Source organism: Podarcis pityusensis, assembly GCF_964106645.2.
Source record: "Podarcis pityusensis genome assembly, chromosome: 7".
Classification (NCBI taxonomy): Eukaryota; Metazoa; Chordata; class Lepidosauria; order Squamata; family Lacertidae; genus Podarcis; species Podarcis pityusensis.
In genome coordinates this window covers 1,655,404-1,676,094 of record NC_138031.1, presented here as the reverse complement: position 1 = coordinate 1,676,094, position 20,691 = coordinate 1,655,404, and the positions used below count along the sequence as shown (strand labels likewise).

The 20,691-nt window shown below is 50.1% G+C and overlaps 1 protein-coding gene across 1 annotated transcript in view; it reads left to right on the top strand.

The window, feature by feature from the left end:
- The window catches only part of KIFC2 (kinesin family member C2), a 40,434-nt gene extending 20,000 nt beyond the window's left edge, over positions 1-20,434 (top strand). The window contains exons 9-19 of the mRNA XM_081012542.1: positions 1,402-1,575; positions 3,471-3,618; positions 4,367-4,497; positions 5,308-5,419; positions 7,640-7,821; positions 10,326-10,430; positions 12,303-12,433; positions 14,286-14,409; positions 15,750-15,879; positions 17,051-17,280; positions 18,750-20,434. Of these exons, the coding sequence (XP_080868668.1) occupies positions 1,402-1,575; positions 3,471-3,618; positions 4,367-4,497; positions 5,308-5,419; positions 7,640-7,821; positions 10,326-10,430; positions 12,303-12,433; positions 14,286-14,409; positions 15,750-15,879; positions 17,051-17,280; positions 18,750-18,875 (1,593 nt within the window). The 3' untranslated portion in view covers positions 18,876-20,434. The remainder of the gene's footprint in view (positions 1-1,401; positions 1,576-3,470; positions 3,619-4,366; positions 4,498-5,307; positions 5,420-7,639; positions 7,822-10,325; positions 10,431-12,302; positions 12,434-14,285; positions 14,410-15,749; positions 15,880-17,050; positions 17,281-18,749) is intronic.
- The last annotated feature ends 257 nt before the right edge of the window (positions 20,435-20,691 follow it).

Below are 20,691 nucleotides of genomic sequence, written 5' to 3'. Positions count from 1 at the left end.
AAGTGCCGGGTCAGGAGGGCACCATCATCACCATTGTGAGAATGTTCAGGGATGCAGGAGAGGATATACTGTTTGATAATAGCCTTTCCAACTTGTGTTTTTAACACTCGATTGGAAGCTGCCCAGAGTGGCTGGGAAAACTCAGCCAGATGGGCGGGGTACAAATAATAAATTATTATTATTATTATTAATAATAATAATAATAAGTTCACAATTTAGCAGAGTAACATTCCCCTTTTTAAATTTGCAGCGGATGCATTTGCTCAGGCTCGCTAAAGCCTTATAATAACTGTTCTGGTATTTCCCCTTTATTCCCTCATAAAAGATAAGACATGACACAGTCTTCTATAAAAGTATAAAAAGAGTTTACTCACTCACATTCTGTTCACTATCAGATCCCAGAAGGCAGACTTAGCTTAGAAAAGTAACATATACCTGGAAACTATCTCATAAGGAGACAGACTCTTTTGGCTGGAACCAAGAGAGCATCTTTGGCTAAGCAGATGTTGCTTCTTCGATGCATGTAGTCAAAGAGAGAGAGATGGCTGCCCTGCCCTGTGCTTTTGTCGTTACCTGCACAGGTGAGGCCACGCCCACCTCTAGTCACATGCAGAGGAAGTCTGTCCCAGCCCAGAAGGAAACAGGAGGTTTACCTGCTGGCTGGACAAACATTCCTCCCCATGCGTGAACATGTTCACTCTAGGAATGTTGTACTTGACTGCTCTTGTGTTTCACATCCCACAATCATGTTTTTTTTTCTGGGGTTATTCAGGGGTACATGGTACCAGCACCTTTTTCTCTAGAAGAAAAGCACAGATAATAAAACCTTTTTGTTGAAATTGCAAAGATGACTGGAAGATTCAGAAATTGTAAACAGTTAAAATCGTTAGTAGGTTTGGAAGAACATTTGTAGTTTAACAGTAGATTCTAGATATAACGGAGATGTAAAAGATTTGGATTGTCATAAAAGATGCAAGAGGAAATGTTTACCAATAGGCCCCGCAAAGGGAGGATGGAAGTCCAGGAGATTTTGGGGAATCTTGCCTTTATGTTGTACGTTGGATATGTGATTGTAGAACTGTAATTTAGAAAACCAAATCTAAGTAAATTTAAAAATAAAAAAGATAATATTAAAACCTATATTTATATGGGAACCTACCGAGAGGATCCCTAAAAAGCAGCTGCACTAAAATGAATTATTGTGAAAACAAGAAATATTTAGGAGGAGGTGCCCATTTTCATCCTCGCTCAGGAGGCAGAAGTCCGTCCCTGGAATAGTGATGAACATTGACAACACCCAGTTACCTGCCTTTTGCCTGTCTGTTGTCCACGTTCTCCCACTTTGCAGAGGAAAGGGTCTTATCTCATCACAGACCCTGACTAGCTCCCCCCCCCCTGCAGTATATCACCAAGACGGTGGAGGTGGACTCCCCCCGTAGCCTCCAGGCCGTGGCAGAGGCCGAGGAACGGAACCGTGCCTTGATGGAGCAGCTGAACGCCCAGGCGGAGAGATGCCAGCAGCTGGCAGAGCAACTGCAGAGCTCCGAAGAGATGACCGCAAGGCTGAAGCGCAAGGTAACGAGATGACGATATCTGAATACGACCATCCTATCTCCTCTCAGTCTCCTCTGTTCCAGGCTAAACATCCCCAGCTCCTTCAACTGTTCCTCATCAGGCTTGGTTTCCAGACCCTTGGTCACCTTCGTCGCCCTCTTCTGCACACCTTCCAGCTTGTCAACATCCTTCTTAAACTGTGGTGCCCAGAATTGGACACCATATTCCAAGTGTGGTCTGACCAAGGCGGAATAGAGTGGTCTATGACTTCCCTTGATCTGGACCAGGCATAGGCAAACTCGGCCCTCCAGATGTTTTGGGAATACAACTCCTATCACCCCTAGCTAGCAGGACCAGTGGTCAGGGATGATGGGAGTTGTAGTTCCAAAACATCTGGAGGGCCGAGTTTGCCTATGCCTGATCTGGACACTAGACTTCTGTTGATGTAGCCTAGAATAGCATTAGCTTTTTTTGCTGCTGCATCACACTGTTGACTCATGTTCAGCTTGTGGTCTGCCAGGACCCCTAGGTCCTTTTCACATGTGCTACTAGTAAGTCAGGTGTTCTCCCATCCTATATCTGTGCATCTGGTTCTTCCTGCCTAAGAACTTGACATTTGTCCCAGCTGAAATTCATTTTGTTAGCTTGTGACCAGTTCTCCAATCTTCTAAGGCAGGGTTCAGCAAACCTTTTCAGCAGGGGGCCGGTCCACTGTCCCTCAGACCTTGTGGGGGGCTGACTATATTTTTTGGGGGGGAAATGAACGAATTCCTATGTCCTACAAATAACCCAGGGGACACAGGTGGCGCTGAGGGTTAAACCACAGAGCCTAGGACTTGCCGATCAGAAGGCCGGTGGTTCAAATCCCGGTGACGGGGTGAGCTCCCGTTGCTCGGTCCCTGCTCCTGCCAACCTAGCAGTTCAAAAGTGTTAGGTTGTGGGCGAACATATCAGACGACACGGCGATTCTTCCAAAGCAGCTCTTTATTTGTAAGCTGGAACAGAACTGAACTGAGGAGCTCAGTCAGCCTGCTTATATAGAGCTCCAGAACAATGCAACTGTTGCAACTTTCTAAAACTATCCAATCACTGAGCGTCACTTTCGATCCTTCATTTGCATAACTATCTACAGTATCCCCCTGCTGGCCCAGGGTGAGAACTTCAGTACATAACATAAATAGTAGATAAATAGGTACCACTCTGGCGGGAAGGTAAATGGCGTTTCTGTGCGCTGCTCTGGTTCACCAGAAGCGGCTCAGTCATGCTGGCCACATGAGCCGGAAGCTGTATGCCGGCTCCCTTGGCCAATAAAGTGAGATGAGCGCCGCAACCCCAGAGTCGGCCATGACTGGACCTAATGGTCACAGGTCCCTTTACCTTTACCTTTACAAAGAACCCAGAGATGCATTTTAAATAAAGTACACATTCTGCTCATGTAAAAACACCAGGCAGGCCCCACAAATAACCCAGAGATGCACTTTAAATAAAAGGACACATTCTACTCATGTAAAAACACACTGATTCCCGGACCGTATGCGGGCCGGATTTAGAAGGCGATTGGGCCAGATCCGGCCCCCAGGCCTTAGTTTGCCTACCCATGCTCTAAGCCAGCCTTTCTCAACCTGTGGGTCCCCAGATGTTGTTGAACTACAACTCCCATCACCCCTAGCTAGCAAGGCCAGAGCTCAGGGATGATGGGAGTTGTAGTCCAACAACATCTGGGGACCCACAGGTTGAGAACCGCTGTTCTAAGCTCACCTTGAATTCCCATTTTGTCTTCTATGGCATTAGCTAACCCTACCGGGGGGGGGGGGGTGTCTGTTCCAATGCTACAATTCTGTGACCCCTGAGCTGTGTGGTCCTTGCACCGTGTCCCCTGAACCCCCAGATTCTCAAGTGGGATCTCTCCCTGGCAGATCTCCGACTATGATTTTGAGATTGCCGGTCTGCGTCGGGAACTGCTGGGCGAGATCAACCAATTGGAGGCGCAGAAGGAACAGGCGATCCGGGAAGCCTCTCAGTGCTCTGAGAATCACCTCCAGCACCTGCGAGAACAGCTGGCAGGTAGCTGGGACGGGGAGCAAGGTCTTGGCTGGGGGTGTGTGTGTGTCCCCAAACCCATTTCAAACTATGGGCTGGGGCAAGAGATGGGGAACTGGGTAAGGATTATATTGATTTATTTATTCCTTGCATTTCCATCCCACCTGTTCCTCCAATGAACTCTGGGAGGTATATTTTGTTCTCCCCTTCCCCATTTAATCCTCACAACTCTGCGAGGTAGACTGTGCTGAGAGAGTGTGATGGTCTGAGGTCACCCAGTGAATTTATTTATTTTTCACATACTTTTTATTGCGTTTTCCATATTTCATTACATTTTCATTACACAAATCCATAACTTAAAGTATTGCTCAAAAAGAGCATCAACCTCCTTCCCTCCCTCATTCTGACTTCCACATATCTTTCACAAATTTCACAAATTGGGGCAGTCCACAGCATTCAAATTACAAAACGAAAAACGCAAAGCACACAACAAAAATAACCCCACTTTGATCTCTTTTCTCTCGCAGGTCCTTTGTCCGATACTCTAACCACTGCACGACACTATCACTCACACTACATCCAGGTTCTAGGGAAGATAAGGGTTTGGGTGCCGGAAATCTGGTTTTAATGCCTTTGCCCGGTGTGGCCTTCTCTCTTGGCCCGCCAGTCTGCCTTGTAGGGTTGTTGTGAGTTCAAAACACGACACGCTGCTTCGAGGAAGGGCAGGCTATGAACATGGCAAGCCAATGTTTCTCTTCCTTTCCCCTTCCAGGGGTCCGCCAGCGCCTGGACACCCTCCAGCCTCTCCTCAGGGGCATGAAATCCGACTATGGCAGCCTTCGCGGGCAGGTGCGCAGTTTTGCAGACTGCTACGAGGCAGCCCTCAACGAGGCTCGGCAGCAGGTGAGGCTCAGGGGCAAGGGGTGGCAGCGGAGGCTCCAAGCAGGGGTATTTGGGGGGGTCTGGGCTGCCCCTCCTCTTTAGTCTACGTGACGGCATGGGGCAGAGAAGGGCAGCAGGACCAGAAGCTGCTTGGGGCGATGGATTGAGACTGACAGACCAGGTTGATGCTTCTTTTCCATATATATATATATATATATATATATATATGTGTGTGTGTGTGTGTGTGTGTGTGTGTGTGTGTGTGTGTGTGTTGCTTTCCTTTACAGACAAGTATATGGACCCATTTGTGTTTATAATACTATACAGTAGTACCTCAGGTTAAGTACTTAATTCATTCTGGAGGTCCATTCTTAACCTGAAACTGTTCTTAACCTGAGGTACCACTTTAGCTAATGGGGCCTCCCGCTGCCGGAGCACGATTTCTGTTCTCATCCTGAAGCAAAGTTCTTAACCCGAGGTAATATTTCTGGGTTAGCAGAGTCTGTAACCTGAAGAGTCTGTAACCTGAAGCGTATGTAACCTGAGGTACCACTGTATAGGCAAAAAAAAAATGCAGGCAAAATATATATTGGCAGTTTCATCCTCTTCTCAACCGCCTTCTGTCATCTAACTACAGTCTTTGAAACAGTGACTCAACCCTTTTCTTTTACTGTGCATTCTGAGCCCTCCTTGCACCTTATCTGGAGCCGTTTTCCACTTTAAACCTCAGATTCCCTCTCAACTGCTTCTTCCTCCTGGTTTTGTGGCCCGGCGTGTGGCGCTGGCCTCGCTGGCACCAAAATCCCACCCTCTCTCTCCTCTCGCCCCCAGATGTGCTCAGCCATCGGCGAAGTCTCTCACGCCAACCGTCTGCTGCAGGAAAGGTGCCAGCGGGAAGTCCAGCTGCGGAAGAAGTACCACGACCAGCTCCTGGAGCTGAAAGGTGCCGCAAGTGGGGAGGGCACAGGGGGCGGGCGGGGGGGAGGAACCAGCGTGCGGCGGCCGTGGGGAAAAGGCGAGGGACCATTAGGAAAGGACATAAGAAGGGCTGGCTGGATCAAGCCAATGGGCCACCTAGTTTAGCATCCTATTGTCACCTGCAAGCAGGTTCTGCGCATCAGAGCATCACATTCCCCTTTGCTGAAAACTAGTTGCAAACTCATGTGAGTTTCTAAAGACAATACCGTATTTTTTGCTCCATAAGACGCACTTTTTTCCCTTCTAAAAAGTAAGGGGAAATGTGTGTGCGTCTTATGGAGCGAATGCAGGCGGGAGGCTCTGTTCAGCGCTCCCTTTAAAGAGCCGCATGGAGCATGTGTGCGGCTCTTGGGGGGTTTTCCCCGAGGAGGGAGAAGGGCAGCCCATCACTCCCTTCTTCCACCTCACGGAAAAGCCCCCAAGAGCCGCACACACACTCCACACGGCTCTTTAAAGAGCGTGCGGCTCTTGCAGGCATTTCCGGGAGGTGGGGGAAGGGACAGAGGGCAGCATATCAGTCCCTTCCCCCACCTACCAGAAAAGCCTGCAAGCGCCATGCTCCCTTTAAAGAACCACGCTCCACGCAGCTCGTGAAAGGGAGCGCTGAGCAGAGCCTGGGATGCATACGGGCTCTGCTCAGCGCTCCCTTAAAAAAATTTTTTTTTCTTGCATTCCCCCTCTAAAAACTAGGTGCGTCTTATGGAGCGAAAAATACGGAGCGCAATTCAATCTGGCTCATCCAAATTGAAATGTGTTCTAATATTTTCCATCACTGCCTCTGTGGCAGGGAGTTCCACATTTTAATTCTGTGCTTCCTGAAGAAACGCTTCCTTTTATGTGCCCTGAATCTTCCAACATTCAGCATCATAGGAAGCCCCCTCCATCTGCTTTCTCCTTGCCATGGATAATTTTATAAACGGCCGTTGAAGAATCTCAGCTGAAGCATCCCAGACAGATGGACTCCTGACCGCTGCTTAAGAACCAGCAGGGAAGGAGAGCCCATCCACGTCCGTGGAGGTCCGTTCCACTGAGATCTCTGAGGTGCCGAAATCCCAAGGGAGCAGAAAAGACTATTTATCTATGCGATCACAGCTGGTTGGAAGTGAATGGCCCAGAAATGGAAAGAAGACTAAAGTCCTGACCAGAGAAGAATGGCAGATCAAGTTGATGAATTATGCCGAAACAGCAAAAATGACCAGAAGAATCAGAAATCGGGCAGACCAAAATTTTAATAAGGAATGGGGGAAATTTATAATTTATCTTAAAAACCATTGCAAACAGCTAAAATCACTTGTAGGATTGGCATAACACTTGTAGTTTAATGGTGAATTTTGGCTATAATGGAGATGTAAAAGATTTTGGATTATTATAAAAAGTGCAGGAGGAAATTGTTAACGAAAGGACCCACAAAGGGGAGGAGAGAAATTCAGGAGATTTTTGGGAATCTTGTTTTTATGTTGGTTGTTGGATAATTGACTATAAAACTGAAAAACTAATTTATTTATTATTTTGAAAAAGAGCAAAGCTACTGAGCAATTTAACAGTTTTAAAAAATAATAGACAAGATCTCTGAATATGGATCCAGTGGATCCCTGGCAGCTGTTCTCGCCCTCTCCAATCACTCGGTCAACTCTGGCTGCACGCTTCACCCCTGAGGCGGCCGCAATTGAGCTGTGGGTCAATGGCGAATGGATTGGGCCGGGAACGGATTGTACTGTGACAGGACTTTTGAACTGCAGCTACTGCCATCACCATCGCCATAGTTTGGTGGGAAAGACGCATGCAAACAAATGGGTGATGCCGATGGTAAAGGGACCCCTGACCATTAGGTCCAGCCGTGGACGACTCTGGGGTTGCGGCGCTCATCTCGCTTTACTGGCCAAGGGAGCTGGCATACAGCTTCGGGGTTATGTGGCCAGCATGACCGAGCCGCTTCTGGCGAACCAGAGCAGTGCATGGAAACGCCGTTTACCTTCCCGCCAGGGAAGCTTGCACTTTGACGTGCTTTCGAACTGCTAGGTTGGCAGGAGCAGGGACCAAGCAACGGGAGCTCACTCCGTCGCAGGGATTCGAACCGCTGACCTTCTGATCGGCAAGTCCTAGGCTCTGTGGTTTAACCCACAGTGCCACCCGCGTCCCTGGTGTCGATGCTGCTGTTCCCTAAACACCCCACCTTTCCCCGCAGGAAACATCCGGGTTCTGTGCCGCCTGAAGCCGCTGAGCAAGGATGAACAGCAGGGAGGGGAAGTGGAGACCCCGGTGGCTGCGGACCCGGCTGACGACGGCTGCGTCACGGCCTCCTACAAAGGGAAGGAGCGCATCTTTAAGCTGGACAAGGTCTTCTTGCCGCAGGCCACACAGGAGGAGGTGAGGACCCCCTGCCCTCGGAGCGTGTCTCTGTCTGATGCTCCGTGCGCCTCTCCCTCCTCAAAACGAGGAGGATCTCAGCATCCCACTGGTCCAGAAAGCGGCACGTGGAGACCGGGCGCTTGGCATGGTGGGTGAGGATTCAGGGCCTTCACAGTTGAGCATGGTGAGGAGGTGCTGAGTGGCAGCCAGAAGAGGGGGGCTCTGTTGGCAGCCAGAAATGCCTGGTTGGAAGGTACCTCGGGGGGTCATCTAGTCCAACCCCCTGTGATGCATGAATCAAAGCTGAAGGATTCCCCGGCAAGTGGCCACTCACCACTGATTCCCCGGCAACTGACCTCTGACGAAGGGGAGGCCACTGTCTTTTGAGGTCACCTGTCCCACTGCCAAACAGCATTTGGAATACTCTGCCCGGTTCTGGTTGCCTCGCATCGAAATGGATGTTGAAAAGGTTCAGAAAAGCGCAACCAATCCAGTCATACCTCGAGTTGAATGTGCTTCGGGTTGAGCGCGTTCGAGTTGCGCTCCGCGGCAACCTGGAAGTAACGGAGCGCGTTACTTCCGGGTTTTGCCACTCCCGCATGCGCAGATGCTCAAAATGATGTTGTGTGCATGCGTGGAAGCAGCAAAATGCGACCCACGCAGGCGCAGGCGCGTCTTGCGTTCCGTTCGGGATGTGAACGGGGCTCTGGAACGGATCCCGTTTGCATCCTGAGGTACCACTGTACTTGCTTGGTTATTTTACTTATTTCTCGTATGGTTAGAAATCACCCCAGAATTGGCCTTACTAAACATCTTCCAAGACAACAATGCCCATTTACACCACAAAGAACTCATAACCCACCTGCTTTCAGCAGCCAGAAACATCATAACCAGACACTGGAGAGACCTGTCAGGAGTAAGCATGGGCCAATGGTACCAAATAATATGGGAAACAGCTTACTAGAAAAATTAACCAATAAACTGAAACTGACATGGGGACAAATAGAAGAAGATGCCTTCACCCTGGTATGGCTCCCCTTTATCACATGCACAGCCCAACAATACAATGACAAAAATCCACCAACAGCATCAGTGGCGTAGCGTGGGTTGTCAGCACCCGGGGCAAGGCAAGTAATTTGCGCCCCCTAACCCGTGGATTTGCGCCCCCTAACCCGTGGATTTGCGCCCCCTAACCCCCAGATGTTGCGCCCGGTGCGGCCGGCCCCCCCTGCACCCCCCACGCTACGCCACTGAACAGCATACAAATCAAAATGGCTAACCTGATCCAAAACACCCTCCCACCCCACTTACGCACGAAAACAAAGACCACCACAGCCAACCACAAATGAACAACCACACCCTGGGCCAACCCCAACCTCACTCACCACCAAAGGAACACAAGCGAACAGCAGAGAACCTGCACCAGCAACGCTGACACCAAACCCTACATATATTAAGTAAAACAGAAACATAGCCACCCGACCCCCCCCATCTCTCCCCCACCTCTTTCCTCCTTTTCTTCCTAATGTCTCAACGAATCAAACTGATGTGTAAAAATGTTACATGGGGAAAAAATACGAGAGAGAGACATTGCAAAAACTTTTGTAAATCAAGAAAATCTTTAATAAAATAAAGAAAGAAAGAAAAAGAAAAGGGCCACCAAACTGATGAGGTGGGTGGTGGGTGGGAACGACTCCCCTGTGCAGCGTGTGGGATTTTTCAGCTTGAATTTTATAAAATTCTGTGTGGCATGGGGAATGTAGACAGAGGGCAGCTTCCCTCCCTTCCTCTCTCATTACACACCAGAACGCGAGGAGAACCAGGGGAAGGCGCCTGCTTGCTGTCAATAGGCAGGGAGTTCCGAAGGTTGGATGGACTGATTCCTTATAAAGGAGGAATGGGAATTACAGTATTTTTCGCTCTATAAGACCGTAAGACGCACCTAGTTTTTGGAGGAGGAAAACAAGAAAAAAAATATTCTGAATCCCAGAAGCCAGAACAGCAAGAGGGATCGCTGCACAGTTCCTCTCGCTGTTCTGGCTTCTGGAATTGCTGCGCAGCCTGCATTCGCTCCATAAGACGCACACACATTTCTTCTTACTTTTTAGGAGGGGAAAAGTGAGTGTTATAGAGCAAAAAATACAGTAAGTGGTACGGAAGCAGGTTGAGCTAGGAGCACCTTTGCATCACCCGGATGCCGCTTCTGGGAATCGTCGTCAGGGTCGGAGGGGATGCTTTTTCTCCTGGGCTCCAGGCGCCCTGTTGGTTTGGCGCACAGCTTGACCCTCCCTCGCTGCTTTGTGACCCCTCAACGTCTAGGTACCACCTAGGGAGCCGCTGGCCAGCCTGAGTTCCTGGTTGCCACAGCAGCAGGTAAAACCCCCGGCACAGACGGACCCGCTGCTCACGTCCTCACCGGCCCTCACTGCACCTCCTGACCTCTGCCTCACAGCCTCGGTGCGCCTGTGCCCGTGCGCATGGGTGCCCCTCGCTCAGCTCTGCCTTCTCTGCCCCCTCTGCAGGTCTTCCTGGAGATTGAGCCGCTGGTCATGTCCTGCCTGAATGGGTACAACGTTTGCATCTTTGCCTACGGGCAGACAGGGTCCGGAAAGACTTACACCATGGAGGTAGGAGCTTGCTCACCCCCCAGCCCGTAGGATGAGCCTAGGGGGAATTGGAGCACATGCAACCGACGCGCATGGCACACCCGAGCGAGGGGGTTTCGTGCACCGAATGCGCCTGAATTAATTCACTTGGCGGGCTTGCTGGGCACTTGCACACGTCCCTGGAATCACAGAACTGGAGAGTTTGGCTGCGCATCTCTTTCTTAAGCTGCCGTCCAGATATAGTGGTACCTCGGGTTAAGAACTTAATTCGTTCTGGAGTTCCGTTCTTAACCTGAAACTGTTCTTAACCTGAGGCACCACTTTAGCTAATGGGGCCTCCGGCTGCCGCCGCACATCCTGAGCATGATTTCTGTTCTCATCCTGAAGCAAAGTTCTTAACCTGAGGTACTATTTCTGGGTTAGCGGAGTCTGTAACCTGAAGCGTATGTAACCCGAGGTACCACTGTATAGACACACACAGAAGTTCTGCCTCTGTGGTCTCTTCGGAAAGAGATGGTTTGCTGGGGGCAAAGCTGCTCCTGTATCGCGATATTGTAGGTAAAGGACCCCTGACCGTTAGGTCCAGTCACGGACGACTCTGGGGTTGCGGCGCTCATCTCGCTTTATTGGCCAAGGGAGCCAGCGTACAGCTTCCGGGTCATGTGGCCAGCATGACTTAGCCTCTTCTGGCGAATCAGAGCAGCGCACGGAAACGCCGTTTACCTTCCCGCCGGAGTGGTACCTATTTATCTCCTTGTACTTTGACGTGCTTTTGAACTGCTAGGTGGGCAGGAGCAGGGACCGAGCAATGGGAGCTCACCCTGTCATGGGGATTCGAACCGCCGACCTTCTGATCGGCAAGCCCTAGGCTCTGTGGTTTAGACCACAGCGCCACCCGTGTCCCTCTATTGCAATATTACATTTCCTTAAATCGCAGAAATAGCAGTGCTGAAACCAAATTTCCCCGGATAGGAATTCCCCAAAGGTGAGGGGCTCCTTCAGCAGAATCAAGTATCAGGGCTTCTTTTGGACACGACCACTTCAGACTGTAGCTATAGGCTTGCTTGCTCAAAGGCTTCCAGCGTGGAAGAAGAACAAATTGCATCCATGCGTATGGGGGAGGTTTGGGCTCAATTTTTCTCATCGAAATGCAAGTTTTCAGTGTGCAAGGGAGCTTCTCCCGACTCAGTGAGGAAGGAGGCATTCATGACACCCGCTGGCCATGCAAAATGCAGCCTAGAAAGCAAACCACTTGGGTTTTGCTGATTAAATCAGAAATGTGGCTTTCAGTAGATTTTGTTTTTGTTTTTCTAGATGATAAAAGTTAAAATTAATTATTTTTCCTTACCTGTACTGATGACAGTCATTGTTTGGATGGGGGCCTTTTATCCATTTCCGCAGTCACACAACCCATCAATCAGTAGCTGAACTGGGTTCCACACAGTCACAAAAACAAATTAACCGAAAAAGCCTCAAAAACCCAAAATAAATAGCAAAAACAAAAGCGCCAAACTTAATCCGTTCCGGAGGTCCGTTTGACTTCCGAAATGTTCGAAAACCAAGGCGCAGATTCTGATTGGTGCAGGCGCCCCAGGAACAATAGCCGACAGCCGCATCGGACGTCCGGCTTCCGAAAAACGTTCGAAAACTGGAAAACACTCACTTCTGGGTTTTCGGCATTTGGGAACCAAAGTACCACTGCACTGACTAGCACCATTGATCAATCTAGTCCAGTATCTCCCACACTGGCTGGCAGCAGTGGAGTTTCAGGCTGGAGAGATCCCAAGACCCCCTGGAGATGCTAGGACTTGAACCCGGAGCCTTCTGCATACAAGGCAGATGCTCCCTCCTGCTGAGTTTCAGGCGGGACCCTCAGGGTGTTTCTGTTTCCAGGGCGTCTCCGACAACCCCGGGATCAACCAGCGGGCTCTGCAAGCCCTCTATCAGGAGATGGAGGCTAAGCGTGACGTCTGGAAGTATTCGGTCAGCCTCAGCATGGTGGAGATCTACAATGAGGTGATCAGGTGAGAGGCACCCCCGAATGCGAATCCTGCCCTTGAGAGAGAAGCAGTGCGGTGTAGTGGTTAGAGCATTGGACTAGGATCTGGGAGAGACGCAGGTTCAAATCCCCATTTGGCCAGTACCTCTCACTGGTTAGACTTGGGGGCAGGGCCAGTCCCTGTCTTCTCTCAGCCTCGCCTACCTCCCAGGGTTGTTGTGGGGATTAAACAAAAAGGAGAATCATATAATGTAGACTTGGAAGGGACACCAAGGGTCTTCTAGTCTGACCCCGTGCAATGCAGGAATTCTGCCCACAGCCACCCGTGGGTGGGCTCGAACCACCAACCTTCTGGTTAACAGCCAGACTCACGGACCCTTTGCACCGCAGGAGGACCACTTTGCTATGCCAGCGATCCAGCTTGTCAACATCCTTCTTTAACTGTGGTGCCCAGAACTGGACACAATATTCTAGGTGTGGTCGGACCAAGGCGGAAGAGAGTGGGATTATTATTTCCCTTGATAAGCAGTTGGCTCCTTACCTCTCTCGCCCTGACCTAGCCACTGTGATCCACACGATGGTCACCTCCAGACTGGATTATTGTAACTCTCTCTACGTGGGGCTGCCCTTGAGACTGACCCAGAAACTCCAGCGGGTGCAGAATGCCGTGGCGAGACTCCTTACGGGGTCCTCGCTGCGGGATCACATTCACCCAGTGCTTTACCAGTTCACTGGCTCCCAGTGGAGTACAGGATCAGGTTCAAGGTGCTGGTTTTAACCTTTAAAGTCCTATACGGCCTAGGACCCTCGTACCTACAGGACCGCCTCTCCTGGTATGCCCCACAGAGGAACTTACGGTCTTCAAACAAAAACATCTTGGAGGTCCCAGGCCACAGGGAGGTTAGGCTGGCCTCAACCAGAGGCAGGGCTTTTTCGGCCGTGGCCCCGATCTGGTGGAACGCTCTGTCCCAAGAGACCAGGGCCCTGCGGGACTTGACATCTTTCCACAGGGCCTGCAAGACAGAGCTGTTCCACCAGGCCTTTGGCCAAGGCACAGCCTGACCCCCTCCTTTGGTCATCCGCACAGAACTCTAGCCCAATGGTTGCCATGAATTTGATTCTGAATTGATTTTAGAATGCTGTGTTACTTTTATTGTTGTTAGCTGCTCTGAGCCCGGCTTTGGCTGGGGAAGGCGAGATATAAATAAAATGTTGTTGTTGTTGTTATCTGGACACTCAACCTCTGTTGAGGCAGCCAAGAATAGCATTAGCTGGTAAAATTAATGAATGTTAGAATGATGTTGGATAGTAATTAAGTGGTTTCCAGCTGTAATGCTTTAAGGGAATATGAAAAAAAGGGTTATAAATAGGTAAAAATGTAATATTATTACTTTTAAAGGATTTGCTGAACCAACAGATTGAAGTGGAATACAAAAAAGGGAGGTATGAGGAGGTCCGGGAAATAAGTCAAAGGAAAATAAGTAATGGAAAATCTGTGTGTTTTTAACTATTTTTATTTTGTATTTTTGTCATTTTTTCTTCTTTTTTTCATTTTTATTGTAATATTTTAAAAAATCTTAATAAATATCTTATATAAAAAAAAGAATAGCATTAGCTGTTTTTGCTGCAGCATCACGCTATTGGCTGACGTGACGCTTGTGATCCTCTTCTCCCAAGCGCTGCTGCCAAGCCAGGTAGCCCCCATCCTCTATTCCTGCACCTGGTTCTTCCTACCTGAGTGTAGGACCTTGCATTTGTCCCTGTAAGAAATGAAGAAATGCATTCCGCTCTGTCTTCACCAGACAGCGACACCCCTGGCCTGTCAGTACCTAGCGAGAGGATTGCTAGCGCATCTTCTTCTTCCTCCCTCCTTCTAGGGACCTCCTTGCCAGGGACCCCCATGAGAAACTCGATGTCAAGCTGAATCCGGACGGGAGTGGCCAGTTGCACGTCCCAGGACTGACCAGCGTGGAGGTGGACAGCCTTCGCCAGATCAAAAAGGTAGCCGGACTGGACATCGGTGTTTGGGGGCTTGGGAGCCTTCTGTGTCCCAGGGGGCAGCCTTATTTTTCCACTGGGATTTGCCCCAGTGAATTAATTGTGGGGTGTGATCCATGAGAGGCAGTCAAGTACAACATTCCTTGAAATGCTAGAGAAGACATGCGAGGGAATGTTTGGTCCAGCCAGTCGAAACTTCCTGTTCCTCCTGGCTGGAGCATCCTTCCTTTTGCATGTGACTAGAGGTGGGCGTGACCTTACCTGTCCAGGTAACGAAAGGGCGAGTCACGCAGCACACCTCTCTCTTTTTGACTTCCTTCTTCGTTTGACCAGCTAGGACTGCTCTGCTAGCTCTCAGCTAGCAGAAGCACTGGGATTATTCCCCCATATGGGGTAGATTCACATGTACGTATTTGTAACTAAGTCTGCCTTCAGGGTTCCAACTGTGAACTGATGTGAGTAAACTTCTTTTATTGAATTTGAATAAGATTGTGTCGTCTTTGTTCTTTTAAGAGAGATTCAAAGGGAACTTACCAGGAACGTACAATTCAGTCTGAGGCAGACAGAATTGTATAATAGTGATAGGCTCACACGAGCCTGCAGCCAGCTATCTGCTGTACAGTGGTACCTTGGGTTAAGAACTTGATTTGTTCCGGAGGTCCGTTCTTAACCTGAAACTGTTCTTAACCTGAGACACCACTTTAGCTAATGGGGCCTCCCGCTGCCACCGCGCCACTGGAGCACGATTTCTGTTCTCATCCTGAAGCAAAGTTCTTAACCCAAGGTACAGTCGTAAAGGTAAAGGGACCCCTGACCATTAGGTCCAGTCGTGACCGACTCTGGGGTTGCGGCACTCATCTTGCTTTATTGGCCGAGGGAACCGGTGTACAGCTTCCGGGTCATGTGGCCATACCTCGGGTTAAATGTGCTTCAGGTTGAGTGCTTTCGGGTTGTGCTCTGCGGCACCCCGGAAGTAAGGGAACATGTTACTTCCGGGTTTCGCCGCTCGTGCATGCTCAGACGGCAAATTGCGACCCGCACACGTGCAGGCGCTGGTTGCATTTGCTTCTGGATGCAAACAGGGCTCCGGAACGGATCCTGTTCGTATCCAGAGGTACCACTGTACTATTTCTGGGCTGGAGGAGTCTGCAACCTGAAGCGTCTGTAACCCGAGGTACCACTGTACATGTAAAAAGGAGAATGTAACTCTGCTAAGTAAAGGAGCTTGCTAGCACAAGTTAGGAAGGATATTAATAAACAATATATCCTTTCCTGCCTCCCTGAACTTTCCCACATTAATTCCCCGCTTGAAGTGACCCTCCATCCTTTTGCCTTCTGTTCAGATGCTCTCGCTGGGCAAGCGGAATCGGGCCACGTACGCCACCAACATGAACGAGCGCAGCTCCCGCTCTCACGCCCTCCTCACCATCAACATCACTGGCACTGAGCTGGCCAGCGGCATCCAAGTCACAGGTATCTTTCTTTTTTTTTGGAAATAATTTTTATTGGTTTTCCAAAATAAATCACATGCTTGACACAAATTTTTAAAATAAAACAAGATTCCTCCGAATCTTAGGACTTCACTCCTCCCCTCCGTGGGTCCTTTAAATATTTTAATCAACTGCATATTATAGTTCATCTGAATTATGGTCCTCCAAAGTATCCAAAGTCTTTATAACGCTGCAAGAGTTATTCAAGGCCTGCCAAAGATCTCAAGCGTTTGGACTGTTCTTTCAAATACAATCTGCATTCGTCCCATTCTCTGCTGAAGTTTTGGTCCTCCTGATTTCTGATTTTCCCAGTCATTCTAGCCATTTCTGCATAGCCTTGTAGTTCCATCTGCCAGTCCGCCTTTGTCGGCATCTTGTCCTCTTTCCATCGCTGGGCAAGACAAGTCACAGGTATCTATCCACCTGCCCTGTTGGCGGCTGCTGAGCAAATTGGGATGCGGCGGGGCACCTGTCCAAGGTATAGCTGTCAACTGTCCCTTATTTGGCGGGAAAGTCCCTTATCCCACCACTGTGTCCCGCTGCTGTCCCTTATTGATGATGTCCCTTAAATTTCCCGGGTTTCAAAGGAAGCAGCTCCTCTCCCTCCCTCCCTGCCGGCCAGGGAGGAGGGAGGCTCCAACTGTGTTGCTTGGCTGCGTTGCTCACCCAATAAGGAGTCTAAGAACGACTGGCGGGTGGAGCTTGCCTGCCTTGTGCTGATCAAATCGGCTGCGTTGCCTGGGGACTCACCTTTGCTCAGCGCTTCCTAGTGGAGAGGTGATGGTGGTTTTCCTTGCTGCATCCCCTTTGCTGGGTTGCTGCGCTGTGGGAACCACCGCTTCAGGCTTCGTTTGGCTGCTGGCTGGGCTTTCTGCCTTTGGCTCAGAGGAGCTCAGAAGTTAAACATACCTGCGCCGGGAAAATCCCTTATTTTGGCTGCTGATCCCTTATTTTCGAGGCTGCTGATCCCTTGTTTTCAAATCTGTAAGTTGACAGCTATGGTCCAAGGTAGGAGATGCAAGGATGTGGGGAAAGACAGAGACCGTTATTTCCTTCTTTCCCCTTTTTCTATTTGTCCCTCTTTTCACGTCTTATTTCACCCTGTGAACTTATAAGAACGTGTTTAAGAGGAAACGCATTCTCCTCTGCCGCAGGGAAACTGAATCTGGTGGACTTGGCCGGCTCGGAGCGGGTGTGGAAGTCTGGTGCGCAAGGAGAGCGTCTGAAGGAGGCTCAGAGCATCAACAAGTCCCTGCTGGCTTTGGGGGAGGTGATCCAGGCACTGCGCACCAAGCAGGCGCACGTCCCCTTCCGCAACTCCAAGCTCACCTACCTGCTGCAGGACTCTCTGGGCAAAGGCAGCAAGACCATCATGATGGTGCAGGTGAGAGAGGAGGGCAGGGCAGGGCAGGGGTGGGGGGTCCAGGCAAAGATCCAAGCCAGGCATGTGGGATGTGGAACACAAGAGCAGTCAAGTACAACATTCCTAGAGTGAACATGTTTACACATGGGCAAGAATGTTTGTCCAGCCAACAGGTCAACTTCCTGTTTCCTTCTGGCCTGGGACAGACTTCCTCTGCATGTGACTAGAGGTGGGTGTGGCCTCACCTGTGCAGGTAACAAAAGCATAGGACTGGCAGCCATGGGAGATCTCTCTCTCTCTTTGACTACATGCATCAAAGAAGCAACATCTGCTTAGCCAAAGATGCTCTCTTGGCCAAGAGAGGACAAAGGGACTGTCTCCTTATGAGATAGTTTCCAGGTGTATGTTACTTTTCTAAGCTAAGTCTGCCTTCGGGGATTCAATTGTGAACGGAATGATGTGTGAGTAAACCTTTTTTAATACTTTATAGAAGGATCTAGGCCAGCACCCTGCTCTCATAGTGGTCAAGAGGGAGTGCCAGGCTTTGGGGACTCACCTTTGTGGGAATGTTCAGGGAGGCAGGACAGGATACGATGCGATGCGATGCGATACGATACAATATGATACTCTTTATTGTCATTGTCCCATAGAGAACAACAAAATTGAAAAAAAATCTACATCAGACATTCAAAAACTCACAAGCCTGCTATCCCTGCTATCCCAACCTGGTTAGCCCCCTAAAAACTCTGATACCCCATAATTGAATACAATATACTCCCATAGAGACTACTCCATTATTCTCTCCGCGGTCCTTACAACCCTGGATAGCATTGGTTTTTCCCTGACCGTGCAGCTCCCAAACCACACGCACAGACCATAAGTTAATACACTCTCAACAGTACAATGGTAAAATGCCATCAACAGGTCCTTTGAGAGATTGTTTTTCCAGAGGATTCTCAGATATATTGTTTATTAACATCCTTCCTAGCTTGCCGTAGCAAGTTCTATAACTTAGCAGAGTTTTACATTCCCTTTTTTGCAGAGAGAATAATTGGGTGCCCTCTTCCCACCTTGGATCAAATCTACACTTCCAGGTGCCATAAGAAAGCTGCAGAGATAGCGCAGGATAGTGCGCACTCCGGAAATGATCTCTTTCAGCTTCTGCATCTGGAAGAAGGTCCAGGGTGATAAAGACTAGGACTAGCCGCCTGAGAAACAGTTTCTACCCAGATGCAATTTTGGGTTTAAATGCAGTATAAGGAGTCTCTATGGGAATATATTGTATTTAAAAATGGGGTCTCAGAGTTTTTAGGGGGCTAACCAGGTTGGGATAGTAGGCTTGTGGGTTTTTGAATGTCTGATGTAGATTTTTCAATTTCGTTGTTGTGTATGGGACAATGACAATAAAGATATCGTATCATAACACAGGAACCTGGACCGGAGGCTCTTCCTATGTTCTCATGTTCCCCCTTCCTCTCTCTGCCCCGCAGATTTCCCCGCTGGAGAAGAACGTGGGCGAGTCCGTCTGCTCCCTCAAGTTTGCCCAGCGCGTCTGCAAAGTGGAGCTGGGCCCAGCCTCCCGGCGCATCGACTCCTCTGCCCAGCGAGAGGTTTGAGCTGCCCTCGACCCTGTCAGGAAGAGGAGGACTCGGAGCCAGCGCAATGACGGGGGGCGCGGACCCCCTCTTCAGCAGAGGAGACTTCTCCCAAGCAGGCCGGGCCGGAGAGCCAAAAAGCGTCCCTCTGTCCCCCCTTATCTGAGCACCAGCTTCTACAAAGCTTAGAAGGGGTTGGGATGACATAGACAAGCCCTGCATTGACTTTGGGACAGCCTTCCTCCACCTGGTGCCTTCCAGCTCTTTTTGGGATGTGGCCCTTTGGGGCTGATGGGGGCCACATCCCAAAAAGAGCTGGAGGGCTCCAGGTGGAGCAAGGCTGCTTTAGGATTGTCGTTCAGCCAGCCAGCCCTGCTTTGCAATGCCATTGTCCTTTGCGCTCTTCCCTGCTTTGGATGCTTGCCATATCCACAACGACCCTGCAGTGTAGCCCTCCCTGCTCCTCATCCCTTGATGGTCCCGCTCCGGAGGTTCTGTGCTGCGTGGATGCTCTGTTGCAACCCGGAGGAGGTGTAACCAGTCTCCCCCTCTTTCTCTCCAACAGTTTTGGGGAGCAGCCATGGTGAAATGAGGTGGGTGGCCCTCTCTGACCATCTCTTAGTAGAGCGAGGTGGACCTGGCTCTGAGTTGGGCCACTGACTCAGCCCACCACTCCCTGACCCAGCAAGCATGGATCTCGACGTGCGTGTCTGAATGCATACATCCCCCCCATCTCGGCACCCCAAAAAAACCCCAACCCTCTTTTGCAGACCTTCAGAATGACTTAATTCAGTCCAGTCTCCATTTAATCGCTCTTGCTGATGGCGACCTGAAAGGGAGATTTCACTGCATGCTTTGGGCAGGGAGCAAGGGTCCCGATCCATCGCAGTGGGAACCAACTCTTGGGGTCACCTGACGAGGACTTCTTCCTGTTTTCACGAGCTGTTGTTGGCATCCGTCTGTCTCAAGCTACTTATGAGCTAACTTTACGCAGCACATCATTAAACTGTGGAACTCCCTGCCCCAGTGATGGTGTCAAAAGAGGATTGGACAAATTCGTGGAGGAGGAAAAGGCTATTGATGGCTACTAGCCGTTGGTTCTGTGTTCGAATCCTATTTGCAGGTTTCCCGCGGGCATTTTTCCAGCTGCTGCGAGAACAGGATGTTGGACCAGACGGGCCGTTGGCCTGATCCGGTGGGCTCCCCTTACGTCCTCCCTCTGCTGCACAACTCTGGGGGTGCCACCCCCCTGATTTCTATTTATTCGAGCTTGGAAGGAGCTGCAGCAAAGGGACAGCACACAGGGTTCCCTGCAGGTGCAGTTGGCTTACGGCTCTGACCACTAGGAACACTGTCTTCTTGTGAGTCGGGGGAGCCTCGATCTGCATAGCTCAGTATTGCTTGCACTGAGGTTTCAGGCACGACTCTCTTTCAGGTCTACCCGGAGGTGGCTTTCGGGTTTGGACCTGGGGCGTTCTGCATGAAAAGCAGGTGCTTCAGATTCCTGCCTTGCTGCGGGTTGGACTAAATGACCTCTGAGGTCCCTTCCGGCTCTGCAGTTCTTTGATTCTGTGACCACTAGGGCCAACAATGTCCGAACAACAGCACCACATCGGCGGCCCCCGTGCAAACCGTCAGCTAGCCAGGAAGAGGCGTGTTGCCTCACTTTCTCCTTTGGGTTCAGGAACTTGGACCAAAGGGGAGCTGCTGGACTTTCTTCCTGCCTCCCCCCCCCCCAGGGACCCCTCTCCCTCCTGCTTCTCCTGAACGCTGGCCAGGACAATAAAGTGAACATGCCCCCCTGCTTCCGTCCTCTGCCTCGATTTTGTGGGTGTCG